At 45.3% G+C, this 17,953-nt stretch overlaps 1 protein-coding gene across 1 annotated transcript in view; it reads left to right on the plus strand.

Annotated features, from left to right (window-relative positions):
* The first annotated feature begins 8,167 nt into the window (after nucleotides 1-8,167).
* PFKL (phosphofructokinase, liver type) overlaps nucleotides 8,168-17,953 on the plus strand; it is a 158,808-nt gene continuing 149,022 nt past the window's right edge. The window contains exons 1-2 of the mRNA XM_040357096.1: nucleotides 8,168-8,417; nucleotides 16,564-16,637. Of these exons, the coding sequence (XP_040213030.1) occupies nucleotides 8,333-8,417; nucleotides 16,564-16,637 (159 nt within the window). The 5' untranslated portion in view covers nucleotides 8,168-8,332. The remainder of the gene's footprint in view (nucleotides 8,418-16,563; nucleotides 16,638-17,953) is intronic.

Here is a 17,953-nt window from a genome sequence, read left to right on the forward strand (position 1 = left end):
AGAACTTTACCTCCTAACAATCTAGCAATCTGTTTTTAGACTTTTGTTCCGCTTTAGGGCCCATTCAGACTTGTCTAGCATGTTTTTTCGCACGTTAACTTGTGTTTTTGTGCATTACCTGGTGTTTCGTTAAGGCAGTACATTTCAATTAATGTGCTGCATAATCACCAGAATAGAGGAAAAATCAGACATGATGATGTGCCATTTTTTTAAAGCAGTGCACCACAACTCATGGGGGTGCTTTACTGTGTGTTGTGGTGCTCTGCAAATAATGCATATATGTCAGAGGTACATTGGTTTAATGCATTTGGGTGCCATTGACAATGAATTTTTGGTGTTTATCCTTTTTTAAGAGGATTCCCAAATAGAGTGTCTATACCTGATTTGTCCCATCTGGGACTTTGGATTACTCGACCCATGGATCTACTAAATGACAAGAATATGAGGTTTATTTCGTTTTTGGACATATTTTGCTGGTATTATACATTTGGATGTTGGTGAATCACAATGGAGTTAGGCCTCTTTCACAAGGGCAGCCAGGAGATGGTAAAAACAGGCAGTTGAGCATTGGTTTTACTATCCCCTGATTTCCAACCTTACATTTTCCTGCCCATAAAACCCATCCTCATCAAAACCTGTGAAACCAATAAATTGATACGATTGATCAGGGGAACAGAGCATGTGTGAGAGGGGGAAGTTGGAGGTCAGTAGCAGGTATAGTTTGGGCCTGAAAATAAAAAAATAAAAAAACGGCCTCATGGGTTTGTCACCCACATCACAATTTTTTTTTTTTATGAATTCAATTCTTAATAAAGAAATTAAATTTAGTAAATTTCTCTTTGGGGCAGGTTTGCTGGTTCTGTTTTGTGCCTTTTATTACGTTTTACCTTTAGGTAAGCCTATAATAAGGCTTTAATAAGGCTTTCCTATAGGTAGTGCAACGTTTAGGAGATATTTACTGTACATGCAGCCAGCGAAATCACTGGCGCATGCACTCAGAAGGAATGGCCGCCTGTGCCGTTTCTGTTTTCACAGAGCCCTGTGCTGTGACCGGTGGCTTCCGCGCGCATGTGCGGGAGTGACGTCATCGCGTCTGAACAATCGCAGAGCCCACAAATCTGAAAGGAAGACCGGATGAAGATAATTGCCATCTCAATGACATTGTGTTGCTGGAAGGCTTTGTTTTGAGGTAAGTTTCACATAACGTGCTAGTATGCAATGCTCATTATGCCTTTGCCTTGCAGGTAAGAAAAAAAAGTGCAGCGGTTTACAACCGTTTTAAGCTGCTGCTGTTGCTAGGAGGACCTCAGCTGCTGGGCAGATCTTTAGTCAGCTGTGTGCTGGATTGGTGACAAATCTTTTGGCAGGAAACATCTGGCCAGTGAGTGTAACCTTTTACTTGTATGTCCTCTCCTGTCACTGGGTCAGCATTTACCTCAGGTCTGTCATCAGGACTCACCTTTGGATTATATTCCTGCCTACCTTTTGGATCCTTTGACCTGACCCCTCCCACCCTCTCCTTTGTTTTATTCTTTCCCCGTGGTCCATCTTTATGAGGTACAGTGGTTGGGAAACTGTTTTTAGCTTGCTCTGTAATCAGAGAAGCAGTAATCATTTGCTTTGATTTGCTCAGGGTTTCACAAGCTGGGAGTTTGATTGTTCCCCCCTGCCTCTAGGAGAAGTTTCCAGAGCATAGGGTGTGAAATTCAAATGACTGACCTAGAAATGTACTAAGCCCTGGCCAATCCCTGGGGGGTGTGTTTAAAACGTGGTCTTGGGGCTAGTAAATAGCCTGAAGCTTGGAGGATATTGTCTTGTTCCCTGAAGGATGGATCAGTGAGCTTCAGGGGTTCAGAGGGATGCTTGCCCTGAGGCATTTCTGAACTAGTTGCTGAGCTTTACTATTAATAGGTCAAGTCGGAGATGTCTGTTCAAGGACTTGGGAGACTTTAAAAGATAAATTTACCTTTTGGAACATGCTACATGTGCCATCTTTTTTTAGGGTGGAACATGTAACATCTTCTCAATGCTGCAGCCGCTGCCTGCCCCCCTCCTTCCTGTGAATGCAGTACGCTGGAGAAGTTCCCCGTACTAGCTGTCGTTTTTTTTAATCAGCGCGGCTTTGTGGGGCTTCAATGTAAAGGCACGCAAATACACAGACAGGTCTGCAGGAGACTTACACGGCACCAACGATCTGCTGATCGCTAGTGCAATGCTTTACAGGCTCCAAAAAATAAAGTAAATAAATGCACATTTTTACCTGCAAAAAATGTGCATTTTTTTTTTAAATGTGAACTTGATTTTAAGATTTTCATCTTTTTTTTACAAATAAATATGTGAAAAGTGTGGTGTGCATTTGTATTAAGCCACCCCGAGTCAATACTTTGTAGAACCACCTTTCAATGTTACAGCTGCAAGTCTGTTTGGGGATGTCTCTATCAGCTTTGCACATCTAGAGAGTGAAACTTTTGTCCATTCTTCTTTGCAAAAAAGTTCAAGCTCTGTCAGATTCAAAGGAGAGTGTCTGTACACAGCAATCTTCAAGCCTTGCCGCAGATTCTCAATTGTATTTAGGTCTGGACTTTGACTGGGCCATTCCAACACATGTATATGCTTTGATCTAAACCAGTGGTCTCAAAGTACCGGCCCGCGGACCAGTTATAAATGGCCCGCAGGCAGGGCAGAAGTGGGGGGAGCAAAGGGCAAAAAAAAAAAAAAAAATTTTTACGAGCTGGCGCCATCTGGTGGTGAGCCGTTGGTATTACAAGTTATTACCACCAGATGTGAGCTGGCGCCATCTGGTGGTGGCCGTTGGTATTACAAGTTAAGCATTACAAGTTAAACAGCAATTCTAATGTAATTTTACACTATTTTTTTTTACACTATTTTCACTGCCATCTTCTTCCCTCTAATTAGAACCCCCAAACATTATATATATTTTTTATCCTAACACCCTAGATAATAAAATGGTGATCGTTGCAATACTTTCTGTCACGCCGTATTTGCGCAGCGGTCTTACAAGCGCACTTTCTTGGGAAAAAATTACACTTTTTTTAATTAAAAAATAAGACAACAGTAAAGTTATCCCCATTTTTTTTAATATTATGAAAGATAATGTTACGCCGAGTAAATTCATACCCAACATGTCACGCTTCAAAATTGCGTCCGCTTGTGGAATGCCGACAAACTTTTTACCCTTTTAAAATCTTCATAGGCGACGTTTAAAAAAAATCTACAGGTTGCATGTTTTAAGTTACAGAGGAGGTCTAGGGCTAGAATTATTGCTCTCACTCTACCAATCGCGGCAATACCTCACATGTGGCAAAAAAGGAAGAGGAGAGGAGGAGGTAGAATTGTAAGTGACGCTGAAGGTACGGTGGGATAGATAGGATGAGAACCAACAAACAGCTCAGTCATGGAGACCAAAGAAGTAGAGTGTTCTGTTGAAGAGGAATGGATGGTCAACTGTAGCAAAGGCAGCAGAGGGGTTCATGAGTTATGCCGCGTACACACAATAGGAATTTCCGACAAGAAGAGTTTGATGTGAGCTTTTGGTCGGAAATTCCGACCATGTGTAGGTCCCATCAGACTTTTTCTGTCAGAATTTCCGACAGAAAAAATTTGAGAGCTGGTTCTCAAATTTTACGACGGGAAAAGTTCTTGTCGGAAATTCCGTTCGTCTATTCTGACGCGCAAAAAAACACGCATGCTCTGAATCAATTTGATGCATGCTCGGAATCATTGAACTTCATTTTTCTTGGCTTATGGTAGTGTTGTATGACACCACGTTCTTGACTGTCTGAATTTTGTGTGACCATGTGTATGCAACACAAGTTTGACCCAAAATTCAGAAAAAAATCCATGGTTTTCTTGTCGGAATTTCCGATCGTGTGTACGCGGCATAAGAGCACAGAACAGTAACCATTGGTTTAAGCCATTAGTAAATGGTTTGTGGGTTTTAGGAGAGCAGTTTCTGTGGAGTGTTGAGGGTGAAAACCAGACTGAAGAGGATTGAGAAGGTTATTCTCTGTGAGGTGGTGGCTCAGTTAGTTGTAGACCAGACGTCCAAAGAGTTTGGAGGAAAAGGGTAGCAGGGAGGTGGGGAAGCTTGTTAAAATTGGTTGTGTCCATTACCCTGCTCTCCTTCACCATGTTGTGTATTATTCTCCTTCTCTTCTCCATCATGCCATGTATTATTCTCCACCCCCTCTCCACCATGCTGTGTATTATTATGCACCACTCCTCCACCATGCCATACATTATTATCCATCACTCCTAGGCATGCGGTTTATTATTATCTATCTGTCCCCCACCTTATGGTGTATTATTATCTATTACCCTTCCACCATACAGGGTTATATTATCCATCACCCCTCCACCATAATAATACCATGTATTATTCTCCATCATGCCTTCACCATGCCATGTATTATCACACATCTCTCCTCCACCATGTCATATATTATTCTCCAGCCCCCTCCCCCACCATGTTATTAATTATTCTCCATCCCTCCTCCACCTTTCTAGGTATTGTTATCCATCTCTCTTCCACCATACGGTGTATTTTTAACCATCACTCCTACCTTGCCATGTATTCTTAACCATCCCTCCTACACCATACCATTATAATTCTTCTTCACCCCATCCACCATGCCATGTATTATTATCCATCCCTCCTCCACCATGCCATGTATTATTATCCATCCCTCCTCCACCATGCCATATATTATTATCCATCCCTCCTCCACCATGCCATGTATTATTCTTCATCCCTCCTCCACCATGCCATGTATTATTATCCATCTTTCCTCCACCATGCCATATATTATTATCCATCTTTCCTCCACCATGCTGTATATTATTATCCATCTTTCCTCCACCATGCCATGTATTATTTTCCATACCTCCTCCACAATGCCATGTATTATTCTTCATCTCTCCTCCACCATACCATGCATTATTTTCCATACCTCCTCCACCATGCCATGTATTATTATCCATCTTTCCTCCACCATGCCATGTATTATTCTCCATACCTTCTCCACCATACCATATATTATTATCCATCTTTCCTCCACAATGCCATGTATTATTCTCCATCCCTCCTCCACCATACCATGCATTATTTTCCATACCTCCTCCACAATGCCATGTATTATTCTCCATCTCTCCTCCACCATACCAGGCATTATTTTCCACCCCTCTTCCACCATGCCATGTATTCTTCTTCATCTCTCCTCCACCATAGGGTGTATTATTATCCATCACCCCTCCACTATGCCATGTATTATTACTCATTCTTCCTTCACAATGCCATGTATTATTATCAATCTCTCCTCCGACATGCCAGTTATTATCACCCATCCTTTCCTCCATCATGCCAGGTATTATTACCCATCCTTCATCCCCCATGCCATGTATTATTCTCCATCTCTCCTCCATAATTCCAGGAGTAGCACTACCCCCGCAGGAGCTGCTGGTTTATGTTTGGGTGGCACGTTACCTCTTTTCTCGCAGTCCAGGGTGAAAGGAGAGTCCAAAGAAAGTTCAATGTCCACACACAATGTACCTCTTTCTCTTCGGGCTTATTTCTGAAGAACTTTAGTAGAAAAGAGGGGGTGGAAAGGTAGGTAGGTTCAGGTGCATAGTCACAAAGTTAAGGAAACACTTCTGTTTCCAGCAAACAGTTCTCGTCGCCACTCTACCCAGAGTGGGTATTGCTCACCAGGACAGGTCCCTCTCACTGGCCTAGCAGCCGGGATGGCGCACGGAATAAAGTACAGTCTTTGCCACAGACTTTCCTCTTTAGGTGAGATGTTTTGGTCCGGAATCCTCTGCCACAGGATTCAGCACCCAGATCTCTTTAGCTTTTTCTCACTAGAACCTTTAGACCCGACAGGTGACACTGTCAAGCCTCTCAGTGTACGGTGCATCCTTAGATGAAGCTTCCAGCCCTTCTCCGAATGTACCAGCCTCTTGCACGGTCCCTCCCAGGATAGGTCCTCTCCTGGTCTCTTTCATCCAGTGGCTTCCTCCCTCAGGACGGACAGCACAGGATCACCTCTGCAGTACTGGCCCCAGGCAGACAACTGGGCCCAGCAAGCCGCAGCCTCGCACCAACGTTGTTCCGGAGCTAGGATTCACAACCCCTGGCCAGGCGGGCCATGAGGGGCGGACCCCGCACCAATGGCGTCTGTCCCTTAAGTACCCCTCCCCAGCATGCCCAGCGGAGTAACCACTCGCACTAGTTCGTTGCTGAGGGGGACACCCAATACACCATGATCTGGCTGCTGCCACCCTTGGCCTGGGGTGGTAATAACACCCCCAGGCGATCAATAGTGGATCACTCCCAGCACAGCCATGGCTGGAACAGAGGATAAACTTGCCCTTAATCACTCTGGTCTGAGCCAAATAACAGCTCAGACCCCCATTCAATTTAAAGCAGCGCCTGTTCTTCAGGAGCAGGGTGCTACGCAGGCATTATTATCCATCTCTCCTCCACCATACGGTGTATTATAAGCCATGAATTCTTCACAATGCCATGTATTATTCTTTGTCCCTCCTCCACCATGCCAGGTATTATTATCCATCTCTCCTCCACCATGCCATGTATCCATCTCTCCTCCACCATCCATGCCAGGTATTATTATCAATCTCTCCTCCACCATCCATGCCATGTATTATCAAACATCCCCCCTCCACCATGCCATGTATTATTCTCCATCCCCCCCTCCGCTATGTCATGTATTATTTTTCCATTCCTTCTCCACCATGTCATGTATTATCACACATCCCTCTTCCACTATGCCATGCAGTATTTTCCATCCTCCCTTCACCATGCCATGTATCCATCCCTCCCCAAACATGTGCTGTATTATTATCTATCCCCCCAACCCCATGACATGTTATTCTTTATCCCTCCTCCACTATGTAATGTATTATTCTCCATCCCCCCTCCACCATGTAATGTATTATTCTCCACCCCCCTCCACCATACTATGTATTATTCCCCATCCCCCCTCCACCATGCCATGTATTATTCTCCATCCCCCCTCCACCATGCCATGTATTATTCTCCACCCCCCCTCCACCATGCTATGTATTATTCTCCACCCCCCTCCACCATGCTATGTATTATTCTCCATCCCCCCTCCCCTATGCCATGTATTATTCTCCACCCCCCTCCACCATGCTATGTATTATTCTCCATCCCCCCTCCCCTATGCCATGTATTATTCTCCACCCCCCCTCCACCATGCTATGTATTATTCTCCATCCCCCCTCCCCTATGCCATGTATTATTCTCCACCCCCCCTCCACCATGCTATGTATTATTCTCCATCCCCCCTCCCCTATGCCATGTATTATTCTCCACCCCCCTATGTCATGTATTATTCTCCATCCCCCCTGCCCCATGTCATGTATTATTCTTTATCCCCCTCTACCGTGCCATGTATTATTCTCCACCCCCCCCCCTTGTATTATTCTCCACCCCCCCTCAACCATGCTATGTATTATTCTCCACCCCCCTCCACCATACTATGTATTATTCCCCATCCCCCCTCCACCATGGCATGTATTATTCTCCATCCCCCTCCACCATACTATGTATTATTCCCCATCCCCCTCGCCATGTATTATTCTCCATCCCCCCTCCACCATGCCATGTATTATTCTCCATCCCCCCTCCACCATGCCATGTATTATTCTCCACCCCCCCCTTGTATTATTCTCCACCCCCCCTCCACCATGCTATGTATTATTCCCCATCCCCCCTCCACCATTATATGTATTATTCTCCATCCAACCTCCACCATTCCATCTATTATTCTCCACCCCCCTCCACCATACTATGTATTATTCCCCATCCCCCCTCCACCATGGCATGTATTATTCTCCATCCCCCTCCACCATACTATGTATTATTCCCCATCCCCCTCCACCATGCCATGTATTATTCTCCATCCCCCCTCCACCATGCCATGTATTATTCTCCATCCCCCCTCCACCATACTATGTATTGTTCTCCACCCCCCCTCCACCATGCCATGTATTATTCTCCACCTCCCTCCACCATACTATGTATTGTTCTCCACCCCCCTCACACCTCCTCCAGCGGCAGTAAAGGTCAGTGAGCCCATATAGCAGTATTAGAAGGGAATGTCTCGTGCCTCAGCACACTCCCACAGCTGGCGGTTCTGTGAGGAGGGGCGAAGGTCGCTCCAATAGGAAGCAGCACGTCAGGCACGCACATTTCTGTACAGAGCTCTGCATCCAGACTGAGGGTCTCCTCATCTCTATCAGCGTACAGAGGGGAGAGATACACATCACTATGGCTGCACCGGACCTAGAAAGTCTCCGCATGTCCGGAACGGGGAAAGCTCTGGCCGTCCTGACCAGCGGGGGAGATGCACAAGGTCAGTGGAAATCACATTATCGTCTTATGTGCAGCACACGGCGTGTGATCTGAGGGCGGCCTGGAGTCCGCTCTTCCTGTATGAGGAGGATGAACACTCACCACCACCACACTGGGCTGCGCACTACATGTGAGGGCAGGGAAGCTCTGCTCCTACCGCTACAATGCTTCCTCTCAGGCCACATTCACACCGGAGCGATTGTCACAAATGCTGGAGAAACCAAATCAATGATTCTCTATGGAGATGGTTCACATCTCCACTCCAAGTCACCTGAAGCCAAACACATTCGGGACTTTTCCATTGGAGTTTGTACTCCAATGGAAATGTGTAATTTGTGCGTTTTTCTGCTCAAATGAAAAAAGTAAGAAATAAAATAGTAATAATATATGAATAAATGTAAAATAAATACACAAATAATATTTTTACCGCTTCAATACAGGGCATTTTCACCCCCTTCCTGCCCAGACCAATTTTTCAGCTCTGTTGCACTTTGAATGACTGGCGTGGTCATGCAACACTGTACCCAAATGAAATCCCTTTTTTTTTTTTTACCCCACAAATAGAGATTTATTTTGGTGGTATTTGATCACCTCTGCAGTTTTTATTTTTTGTGCTGGAAACAAAAGGGGGAAAAAAACACATTTTTACTTTTTGATTTAACCACTTACCCCCCGGACCATATTGCTGCCCAAAGACCAGAGACCTTTTTGCGATTCGGGACTGCGTCGCTTTAACAGACAATTGCGCGGTCGTGCGACGTGGCTCCCAAACAAAATTGGTGTCCTTTTTTTCCCACAAATAGAGCTTTCTTTTGGTGGTATTTGATCACCTCTGCGGTTTTTATTTTTTGCGCTATAAACAAAAATATAGCGACAATTTTGAAAAAAATGAATATTTTTTACTTTTTGCCATAATAAATATCCCCCAAAAATATATAAAAAAACTTTTTTTTTCCTCGGTTTAGGCCGATACGTATTCTTCTATATATTTTTCGTAAAAAAAAATCGCAATAATTGTTAATTGATTGGTTTGCGCAAAAGTTATAGCGTTTACAAAATAGGGGGTATTTTTATGGCATTTTTATTAATATATTTTTTTACTAGTAATGGCGGCGATCAGCGATTTTTTTTTTTTTTTTTTTTTTTTTTTTTCGGTACTGCGACATTATGGCGGACACTTCGGACACTTTTGACACATTTTTGGGGCCATTGGCATTTTTATAGCGATCAGTGCTATAAAAATGCATTGGATTACTATAAAAATGCCACTGGCAGTGAAGGGGTTAACACTAGGGGGCGGGGAAGGGGTTAAGTATGTCCCTGGGTGTGTTCTTACTGTGGGGGGAGGGTGGCCTCACTAGGGGAAACGCTGATACATTGTATGAACAGAAGATCAGCATTTCCCCCGCTGACAGGACCGAGAGCTGTGTGTTTGCACACGCACGGGAGCGGGGGGCGTGCGCGCGCCCCTAGTGGCGGCTCAAAGAGCCGACGTAGAGCTACGGGCTCTCGCCCAGGAGAGCCGACCTGCCGCCGTAGAATGACGGCGGCTGGTCGGCAAGCAGTTAATAAATATCACAATTTTTTTTATTATTTTTTTTAAACATTTTTCCTGATACGTATTCTTCATATTTTTTGGTAAAATAAGTGTTTATTGATTGGTTTGTGCAAAAGTTATAGCGTCTACAAAATAAGGGATGGATTTATGGCATTTTTATTTATTTTTAGTAATGGCGATCTGCTGTGTGTGTTTTTTTTTTTTTTTTGACCGTGACATTGCGACGGTCATATCGGACACTTTTGACATGTTTTTGGGACCATTCACATTTATACAGCGATTAGTGCTAGAAAAATGCACTGGCAGGGAAGGGGTTAACACTAGGGGGCGATCAAGGGGTTAATATGTTCCCTAGGGAGTGATTCTAACTGTAGGGGGAGGGGACTCAAAAGGGGAGGAGACCGATGTGTGTTCCTCTGTACTGGGAACACACACTTGTACTCCCGCAAATACCCCCGATACCGAAATAGAATACTTCCCCCCCCCCCCCCCCGTCGCGCCGCATCCCCGCTACCGCCGACTGGGTAATACGAACGGGGAACATTACAGCTATCATACGTGCCGCGTATAGACACTCCCCCTTGCTCGGGTGAACTGTCCAATCCCAAGCGAGGGGGAGTGTCTATACGCAGCGCGGCGCGAATCATTACAGCTATTCAAAGCTGTAATGTTCCCCGCGCGTATTAACCAGTCGGCGGCAGCGGGGGTGCAGCTAAGGGGGACATGGCTGGCTATGGGGGGGGGGGGGACATGGCTGGCTATGGGGGGGGGGGGAGACATGGCTGGCTATGGGGGGGGGAGACATGGCTGCATTTGGGGACACATTTAAAAAAAGTATCGGTATTCGGTATCGGCGAGTACTTGAAAAAAAGTATCGGTACTTGTACTCAGTCCTAAAAAAGTGGTGTCGGGACAACCCTAGTATTTATTACATTTATAATTTTATTTATGACAAATATATTTATGATTTTATATTTGTATCTTACATTTTATTCATTTATTTGAATAATAATAAAATGAATAACCCTAAACCCTACTTCTAATACTAACACTAACCTAAACTGAACTCGAAACCCTTACCCTAATGAAAAAACATAAGAAGTAATAATAAAAGAAGAAATAAAAGCTAATGGAAAATCTGAAATAATAATGGCTAATGAAAAGAAAATGCTGCACACAATCGCACAAAGAAAATGCTGGAAAAGCGCTCAAAGATGCTACGCTCAGATGTGAATGCAGCCTCAGGGCATGGTTGTGCTGGAACCTTTCTTCACTCCTTTTCAGCAATGTAAGGATTGAACACTTTTTATATAAAAAATAAAAATTGTAGAAAGATATCTCACACACATACTGTATATATTCTATTTGTTTCAGTGCTTGTATATCTAAAGCTGAACACCAGGCAGATATAAAAGCCTTCCATTTAGGGCTCATTCAGACAGGCAGGGCGCCCCGTCCTCTGTGCTAAACTGCTTTTTGCAGTGTGTGCGTTCTCCTTGGAGCTGTGCACAGGGAGCCCATAGAAGTGGATACAGACCGTCATATGTCAAAATCTGAGCGGAGATGCTGTGCGTCTGGATCCATGCACCTGTTTATTGACAACAATTGACATGAAGCTGTGTCTGTGCATCTGCATCCACTTCTGTGGGCTGTCTGCACACAGCTCCGATGTGGATGTAAACGCAGCAAAAAGCCTCTTGGTATGAAGGATGGGTCTTGGTGCTCGTCTGAATGAGCCCTCTGGCGCCATTTACATGGCTCTTTAGCCACACTGCGGATCTAAGCGGCAAGAATCTGATTGCTGGGATTGACCGCTGTTTGCAGATGGCTACCGAGCCTGTACATTGCGGGCTGGTTCACACTGGCGCAATGCGGGAACCCTGCGAATCCACTGTGGGTTCCTGCATCGCACCTGACTCGTAGGGCAGTTTACGCCACCATATGCGAACTGCTGGGAAGTGTCATACAATGTTAACTAGAGGTCGACCGATATATCGGCCGATATTTGGCCGTTTTTAAGTAATCGGCATCGGCCGATTATTGTGGAAGCCAGGCCGTTTCGCGGCCGCCAGCAGTACTAACCATGGCCCCGCTCCCGCAGTATGTGAAATTAATCCTTTACCTGCGCGGCAGCCGGCCACTGTAGAAGAGAAGGGAAGGAGAAAAAGTTTTGCTGGCCCCGCCCCCCTCCCCCCCCCCCCCCCCCGGCGAGCTGTAGCAGAAGAACAATAACATCATTAACATGTGACAAGCCCGTGCCTCTGCTGCCTGACTAGTAACTCCCCCCAGCTGGCAGCTTGTATTTTTTTTGTGATAGACGCTTATGAGCTGACCAGATTATCTGCATGCACCTAGCCCTATCAAGTGCATGCAGATAAATACCAGGAAGGAGCATGGATGGAGGGTAAGTCACAGTGTGTGTTACTGTGCCCCCCCCCCCCCGCAGACTTTATTTAAATTCCTTTTTAAAGAGAAACCTGGCTGAGGCTAACAGGCTGGCATTGAGAAAATGGATGAGGATGACTCTGTGTGGGGATGAGTTACATTGTGAAGAGGATCTCCACAATGTAACTCTCATATCCACCCAGAGTCATCCTCATCCATCTTCACAATGCAACGCAATCATCTTCATCCCCACCCACCCCTCTCCAACGCATTCTCTGCACAATCCATCCATCCCTTTCCACAACACATCTCCACCCACGCCCAGCACCATCCATCCCTCTCCACAATGCATTCCCACCCACCACTCTCCACAACGCATCACCACAATGCATCCCCACCCACGCCCCATACCATCCATCCCACTCCACAGCGCATCCCCACCCACGCCCTGCACCACCCACCCCTCTTCACAACGCATCTCCACCCACCCCTCTCCACAGCACATCCCCACCCACCCCATGTGCCCCTGGACAGATCCCTCTCACGAACCTGGCAAGCAGAGCGCCACTTAGAACTTCTGGGAAGGAACAAGTCTCTGCCACAGACTTGGCTCTAATTCAATTTTGAGTTTAAGATGGGACCTCTGCCACAGGCCTAGTACTTGAAAGTTTGAACGGTAGAGCGAATCCTTCCAATGTATCTTTTTGGGGGTCACCAACTGACAGTCTGAATACAACCTGTCAGTGTCCGGTCACCCAGATCCCTGATGGTTCGTTCAAGCCCTATTGGATCACCTGCCTCCGGGTTCTCCTCGGACCGATCCCCCACCGAACAGCACCCAGCTTGGGATCTTCTCAATAGAGATGGGGGACCCAGTAAGTCACTGGGGCCCCTTTGTAGCATCAGTTGCTCCGGGCCTAAGGAGTCCAGAGCCAGGAACTCCACGTAGCACGTGCGCCCCGGCCTGGTAGATCATAAGGCCGGGGCCCGTGATGTGCGCACACCCTAAAGGTGGGTGCCGCACCTGGAACCAGGAACCCGTGAAGAACCCAGAGCAATGGCCTTCGCCACAGAAATACCCCTCCCCAGCATGCACAGCGAGGTCCAAACTCCTCTCATTGGCTGCTGGGAAGAAGCGGCTCCGCCTGGACCCCTCTGGCGCCATCTGCCGTCCAGAGGTGAAACTGCCACCCTGGACGCACAGACTGACCCACAGGACAATCCAGGATTGGCGACAGCCAAATTTAACAAATCAATGAAATGAGAGCAAGTAACTCTCTCATTCCCCACTAAATTTAGTATAGCACCTGTACTGAAAAGTACAAAGGCGCTACATACAACTTTAAAAACATTGCCATGCCTCTTTCTAAATATCTTGGACTGTCTACTTAACAAAAAGGGGTAATTTGGGGAGATAAATCTATAATTAATCCTGATGTATTGATTTATCTCCTATCTATCTCATTGTTTGTGAACTGTATAGACTAAATATTAAAGGGGTTTTCCACCCATTTTTTAAGTTTATTAAAAGTCAGCAGCTACAAAAAGTGTAGCTGCTGGCTTTTAATAAACTGACAATTACCTGCTCCAGCGACGTGCCGGCCGGGGGTCCGCTCCTCTCCCCCCCTCCCCGGCCGGCGTCTTCATTGTCACTGTGGGCACCTGGCCGTGACAGCTTTCGGCTTCACGGCCGGGCACCCACTGCGCATGCGCGAGCGGCACTGCGCATGCGCGCGCGGCCCGGCGCTGCGCTGTTTGATTGGACAGGTGATCGCCTGGGACCTGTCACGTGTCCCAGGCGATCGCCTACAAGGAGGGGCTGCCAAAAGGCGATATGACGTATCGCCTTTGCAGCCCCTCGGCGGAAGGAGGAAGTGGGACAGGAAGTACCCTTCTCCTGAAGCCCCCCCCCCAAAAAATAATTACATGCCAAATGTGGCATGTAAGGGGGAGAGGAGTGGGTTAAGAGGAAGTTCCATTTTTGGGTGGAACTCCTCTTTAAAACTAAATATAAAACACTGATTTGGGTTAATACACCGCTCCCAAAACGCTCTGCCCATTGAAATGAATGGGCAGTGCTACCGAAGAGCCGCAACATGGGCGCTTTTGACCAAAAAAGCGGTAAAGCTAGTGACGCTTTACGGCTAACGCCGGCACCGCACTAGTGTGAAAGTACCCTTAAGTGAGCTTTATATTTGACTTGGTACCAGCCTCTTGTATTCCCTGTACAGCAAAGCTCAAGGAGCCAGTTAGGTCGGTTGCAGCAGCAGAAGAAGCATGCTGATGGGAGGAGAGAACAGATGAGCTCATTAGTCTGCTGCTCGTCTTTTCACCTTTCATTTTCAGGGTGGAGGTGGGAAGGGGACCTGCAAGTGAAAGTGAAACTGAGCAGAGGAAGATCAGGTCCCCTACGCTGACGGGCAGAACTGTCCTGTGTAAATTTTAGGACAGAATGGACCGCAATACATATCCTTTTGGCAGGTGAAAAGAACTCTCATATCCATTTCATCTGCCTAATAACCTCTTCTGCCCTTTGGATGTGTCTTGTTTGTCCAAAGTCTGAAGACGTAAACCAGCTAAAGGCGTGTCAGCAGCTGTGAGTTTGTTTGAGTTGTGATCTGCAGGCTCTGGGCCTTTGTTTAACCACTTCAATACCAAGCACTCCCCCCCCCCCCCCCCCCCTTCCTGCCCAAGACAATTTTCAGCTTTCAGCGCTGTCACACTTTAAAAGACAATTGCGCGGCCATGTACCCAAACAATATTAGAGCTTTCTTTTGATGGTATTTGATCACCTCCTGGGATTTGTATTTTCTGCTAAACAAATAATAAAATAAAAGACTGAATATTAAAAAAAAAAACACACATAGGTGGGTACCACTGATGGGTGACACGGATGGGCACTGTTAGAAGGTTCTGATTGGCATCACTGATTGTCAGGAATTAGTGTTTGGCACTGATTGGCCGATGCACAGCTTTTCCTGTTTACACTGTGGTCAGCCGTGATTTGTCTCCGTCCGACTCTTTACCTAGATCGGAGTTGCGGTGTGTTGGACAGACACACCACCGATTGCTGCGGGCGCGCGCCGGCTAGTTATCCTGATCATGTCATATGACGTTCGATCAGAATAACTAAACTAAATTAAACCACTTTGCCGCTGTCATTTTTCTATATGGCTGCGGCAAGAGAGCTGTGCATGATGTCATAAGTCTAGGCTTTTTTACAAATGAAGAAACAGGAAGTGGGCTGTATAAGGTATTTACAGGCAGATCTTCTTTTTTTTTTTTTTTTTTTTTTACTAGCCAAAGTTTAAACAGCAAGGGAGAAGATTTAATAGGTTGAAATTTAGAACCCCCCCCCCCTTAGTGAAAAACACCCCCCTCAGTGGAAAACGTCCCCTCTAGTGCAAACCCCCCCCCCTTAGTGCACAGGGGGACACTGATGGTGGGTGGAGGAGACTGATGGGGTGAACCAAAGGACACTGTGAGGGTAAGAGGACCGGGAGAATATCAAGGGACTTCTGAAGCGTGTATGGCTTTGTGGGTGTGTTTTAGAAGCCTTGAATATTCATCGTTGGGCGGTTTATTCAAAAACTGCCTAAGAGCTCTCGTGCCCGTTTTGGTAAACTGCGCATGCGCGATGCACACTGCATACTGGAAAATTAAGTTCTTACAGTACGGCGACGGCGCTCACATGAACGAGCGCCGAATACCAGGAAGTGGATCACAGAACAGAAACTAGAACGCCTGAGGTAATATATATGAATGAATTTAATAGGTTTTTAGTTGTTTTTAAAAATAATCATTTAACTATTCTGTCTGTCTACCTTGCAGACAGACATTTTAGCTCAAATTTTTTATTTTTTTTACAACTCCTTTAAGCAGAGGATCCTCTGATGTGTACTGTAGAATTATGGGAAACTGAAGTGTTCCCAGATCTGCTTGAAAACCTAATGCCACACTTATGCATCAAGCTCTCCTGTAAAACACCAGAAGACTGGCCTATTGCAAAGTAACTAAACTCTTTTTGTCTGACCACTTTGTGATGTAAAAATCTTTTTATCCCAGACCACACAGAGCTCCAAATTTGTTACAACAAAATTTTTAGTCCTGTACTATAATTGTGCTGTAAATCTCATAAATCAGAAAGAGCAATCAATAGTAAAGACTTGAACTAACTGAATTGTTATCGTATTTTATTTTTCAGGAATGAATGCTGCAGTTCGTGCTGTTACTCGCATGGGTATTTATGTTGGTGCGAAGGTTTTTCATGTATATGAGGTATGTTTTTGTTGTGCTTTTTAAAAAAAAAAAAAAAAGTATGCTGAAATGACTGTTTACAGGGTATAGAGACATAATACTTAACTGATTCCTTTTAAAAACGATTAAAAATAGATAAAAATCAATCATATAATGCAGGGCTCGACAAATCCCGGTCGCCATGGCGACTAGAAATAAGGTCCTGGCGACTTGGCTTGGAAGGGGGGCAAAAAAAAAAAAAAAAAAATCTGGTGGCGAGCCGTTGGTATTACAAGTTATTACCACCAGATGTGTAAGCTGGCGCCATCTCATGGTGGCCGTTGGTATTACAAGTTAAGCATTACAAGTTAAACAGCAATTCTAATGTAATTTTTCACTGCCGTCTTCTTCCCTCTAATTAGAACCCCCAAACATTATATATATTTTTTATCCCAACACCCTAGAGAATAAAATGGCGATCGTTGCAATACTTTCTTCAATGCCGTATTTGCGCAGCGGTCTTACAAGCGCACTTTTTTTGGAAAAAATTACACTTTTTTTTAATTAAAAAAATAAGACAACAGTAAAGTTATCCCCATTTTTTTTTTAATATTATGAAAGATAATGTTACGCCGAGTAAATTCATACCCAACATGTCACGCTTCAAAATTGCGTCCGCTCGTGGAATGCCGACAAACTTTTACCCTTTAAAATCTTCATAGGCTTTTTTTAAAAAAATCTACAGATGTTTTGAGTTACAGAGGACGACTAGGGCTAGAATTATTGCTCTCGCTCTACCAATCGCGGTGATACCTCACACGTGTGGTTTGAACACCGTTTACATATGCGGGCGCTGCTCAGGTATGTGTTCGCTTCTGCGCGCAAGCTCGTCGGGACGGGGCGCGTTTTCTGGCTCCTAACTTTTTTAGCTGGCTCCTAGATTCCAAGCAAATTTGTCAACCCCTGATATAATGTACCTGCAGTTTCTAGTTTCGTTTTTGCATGTTGTTTGCCTCTCTGCTGTACAGAGCCAATACAGGGCAGTGATGGTTTGGAAAACGAAACTGATTGGGGCTGTGGGGTTTTAGACACACAGTAATCACACCTCCTTGAAGTTGGTGACCACAGAGAGAAAGCTCCCAGTGTACTGTGGTTATCAGGAAACAGACAACCAGGAAGTGTGGAGATCAGAGAAGAATTACAGCAACTTGAGAGCAAAAACGAACAATGCGGACATGAAAACGGCACTGCATTAAAGTAAAGGAAGCTATTAAGATAAAAAAAAAATCTTTTACAAACCCTTTAAGTGCGGAGCATTAATTTAAACTGTCATTAAATTTAAGCTGCTTACAACTTGT

This window comes from Rana temporaria, chromosome 6 (genome assembly GCF_905171775.1).
Source record: "Rana temporaria chromosome 6, aRanTem1.1, whole genome shotgun sequence".
NCBI lineage: Eukaryota > Metazoa > Chordata > Amphibia > Anura > Ranidae > Rana > Rana temporaria.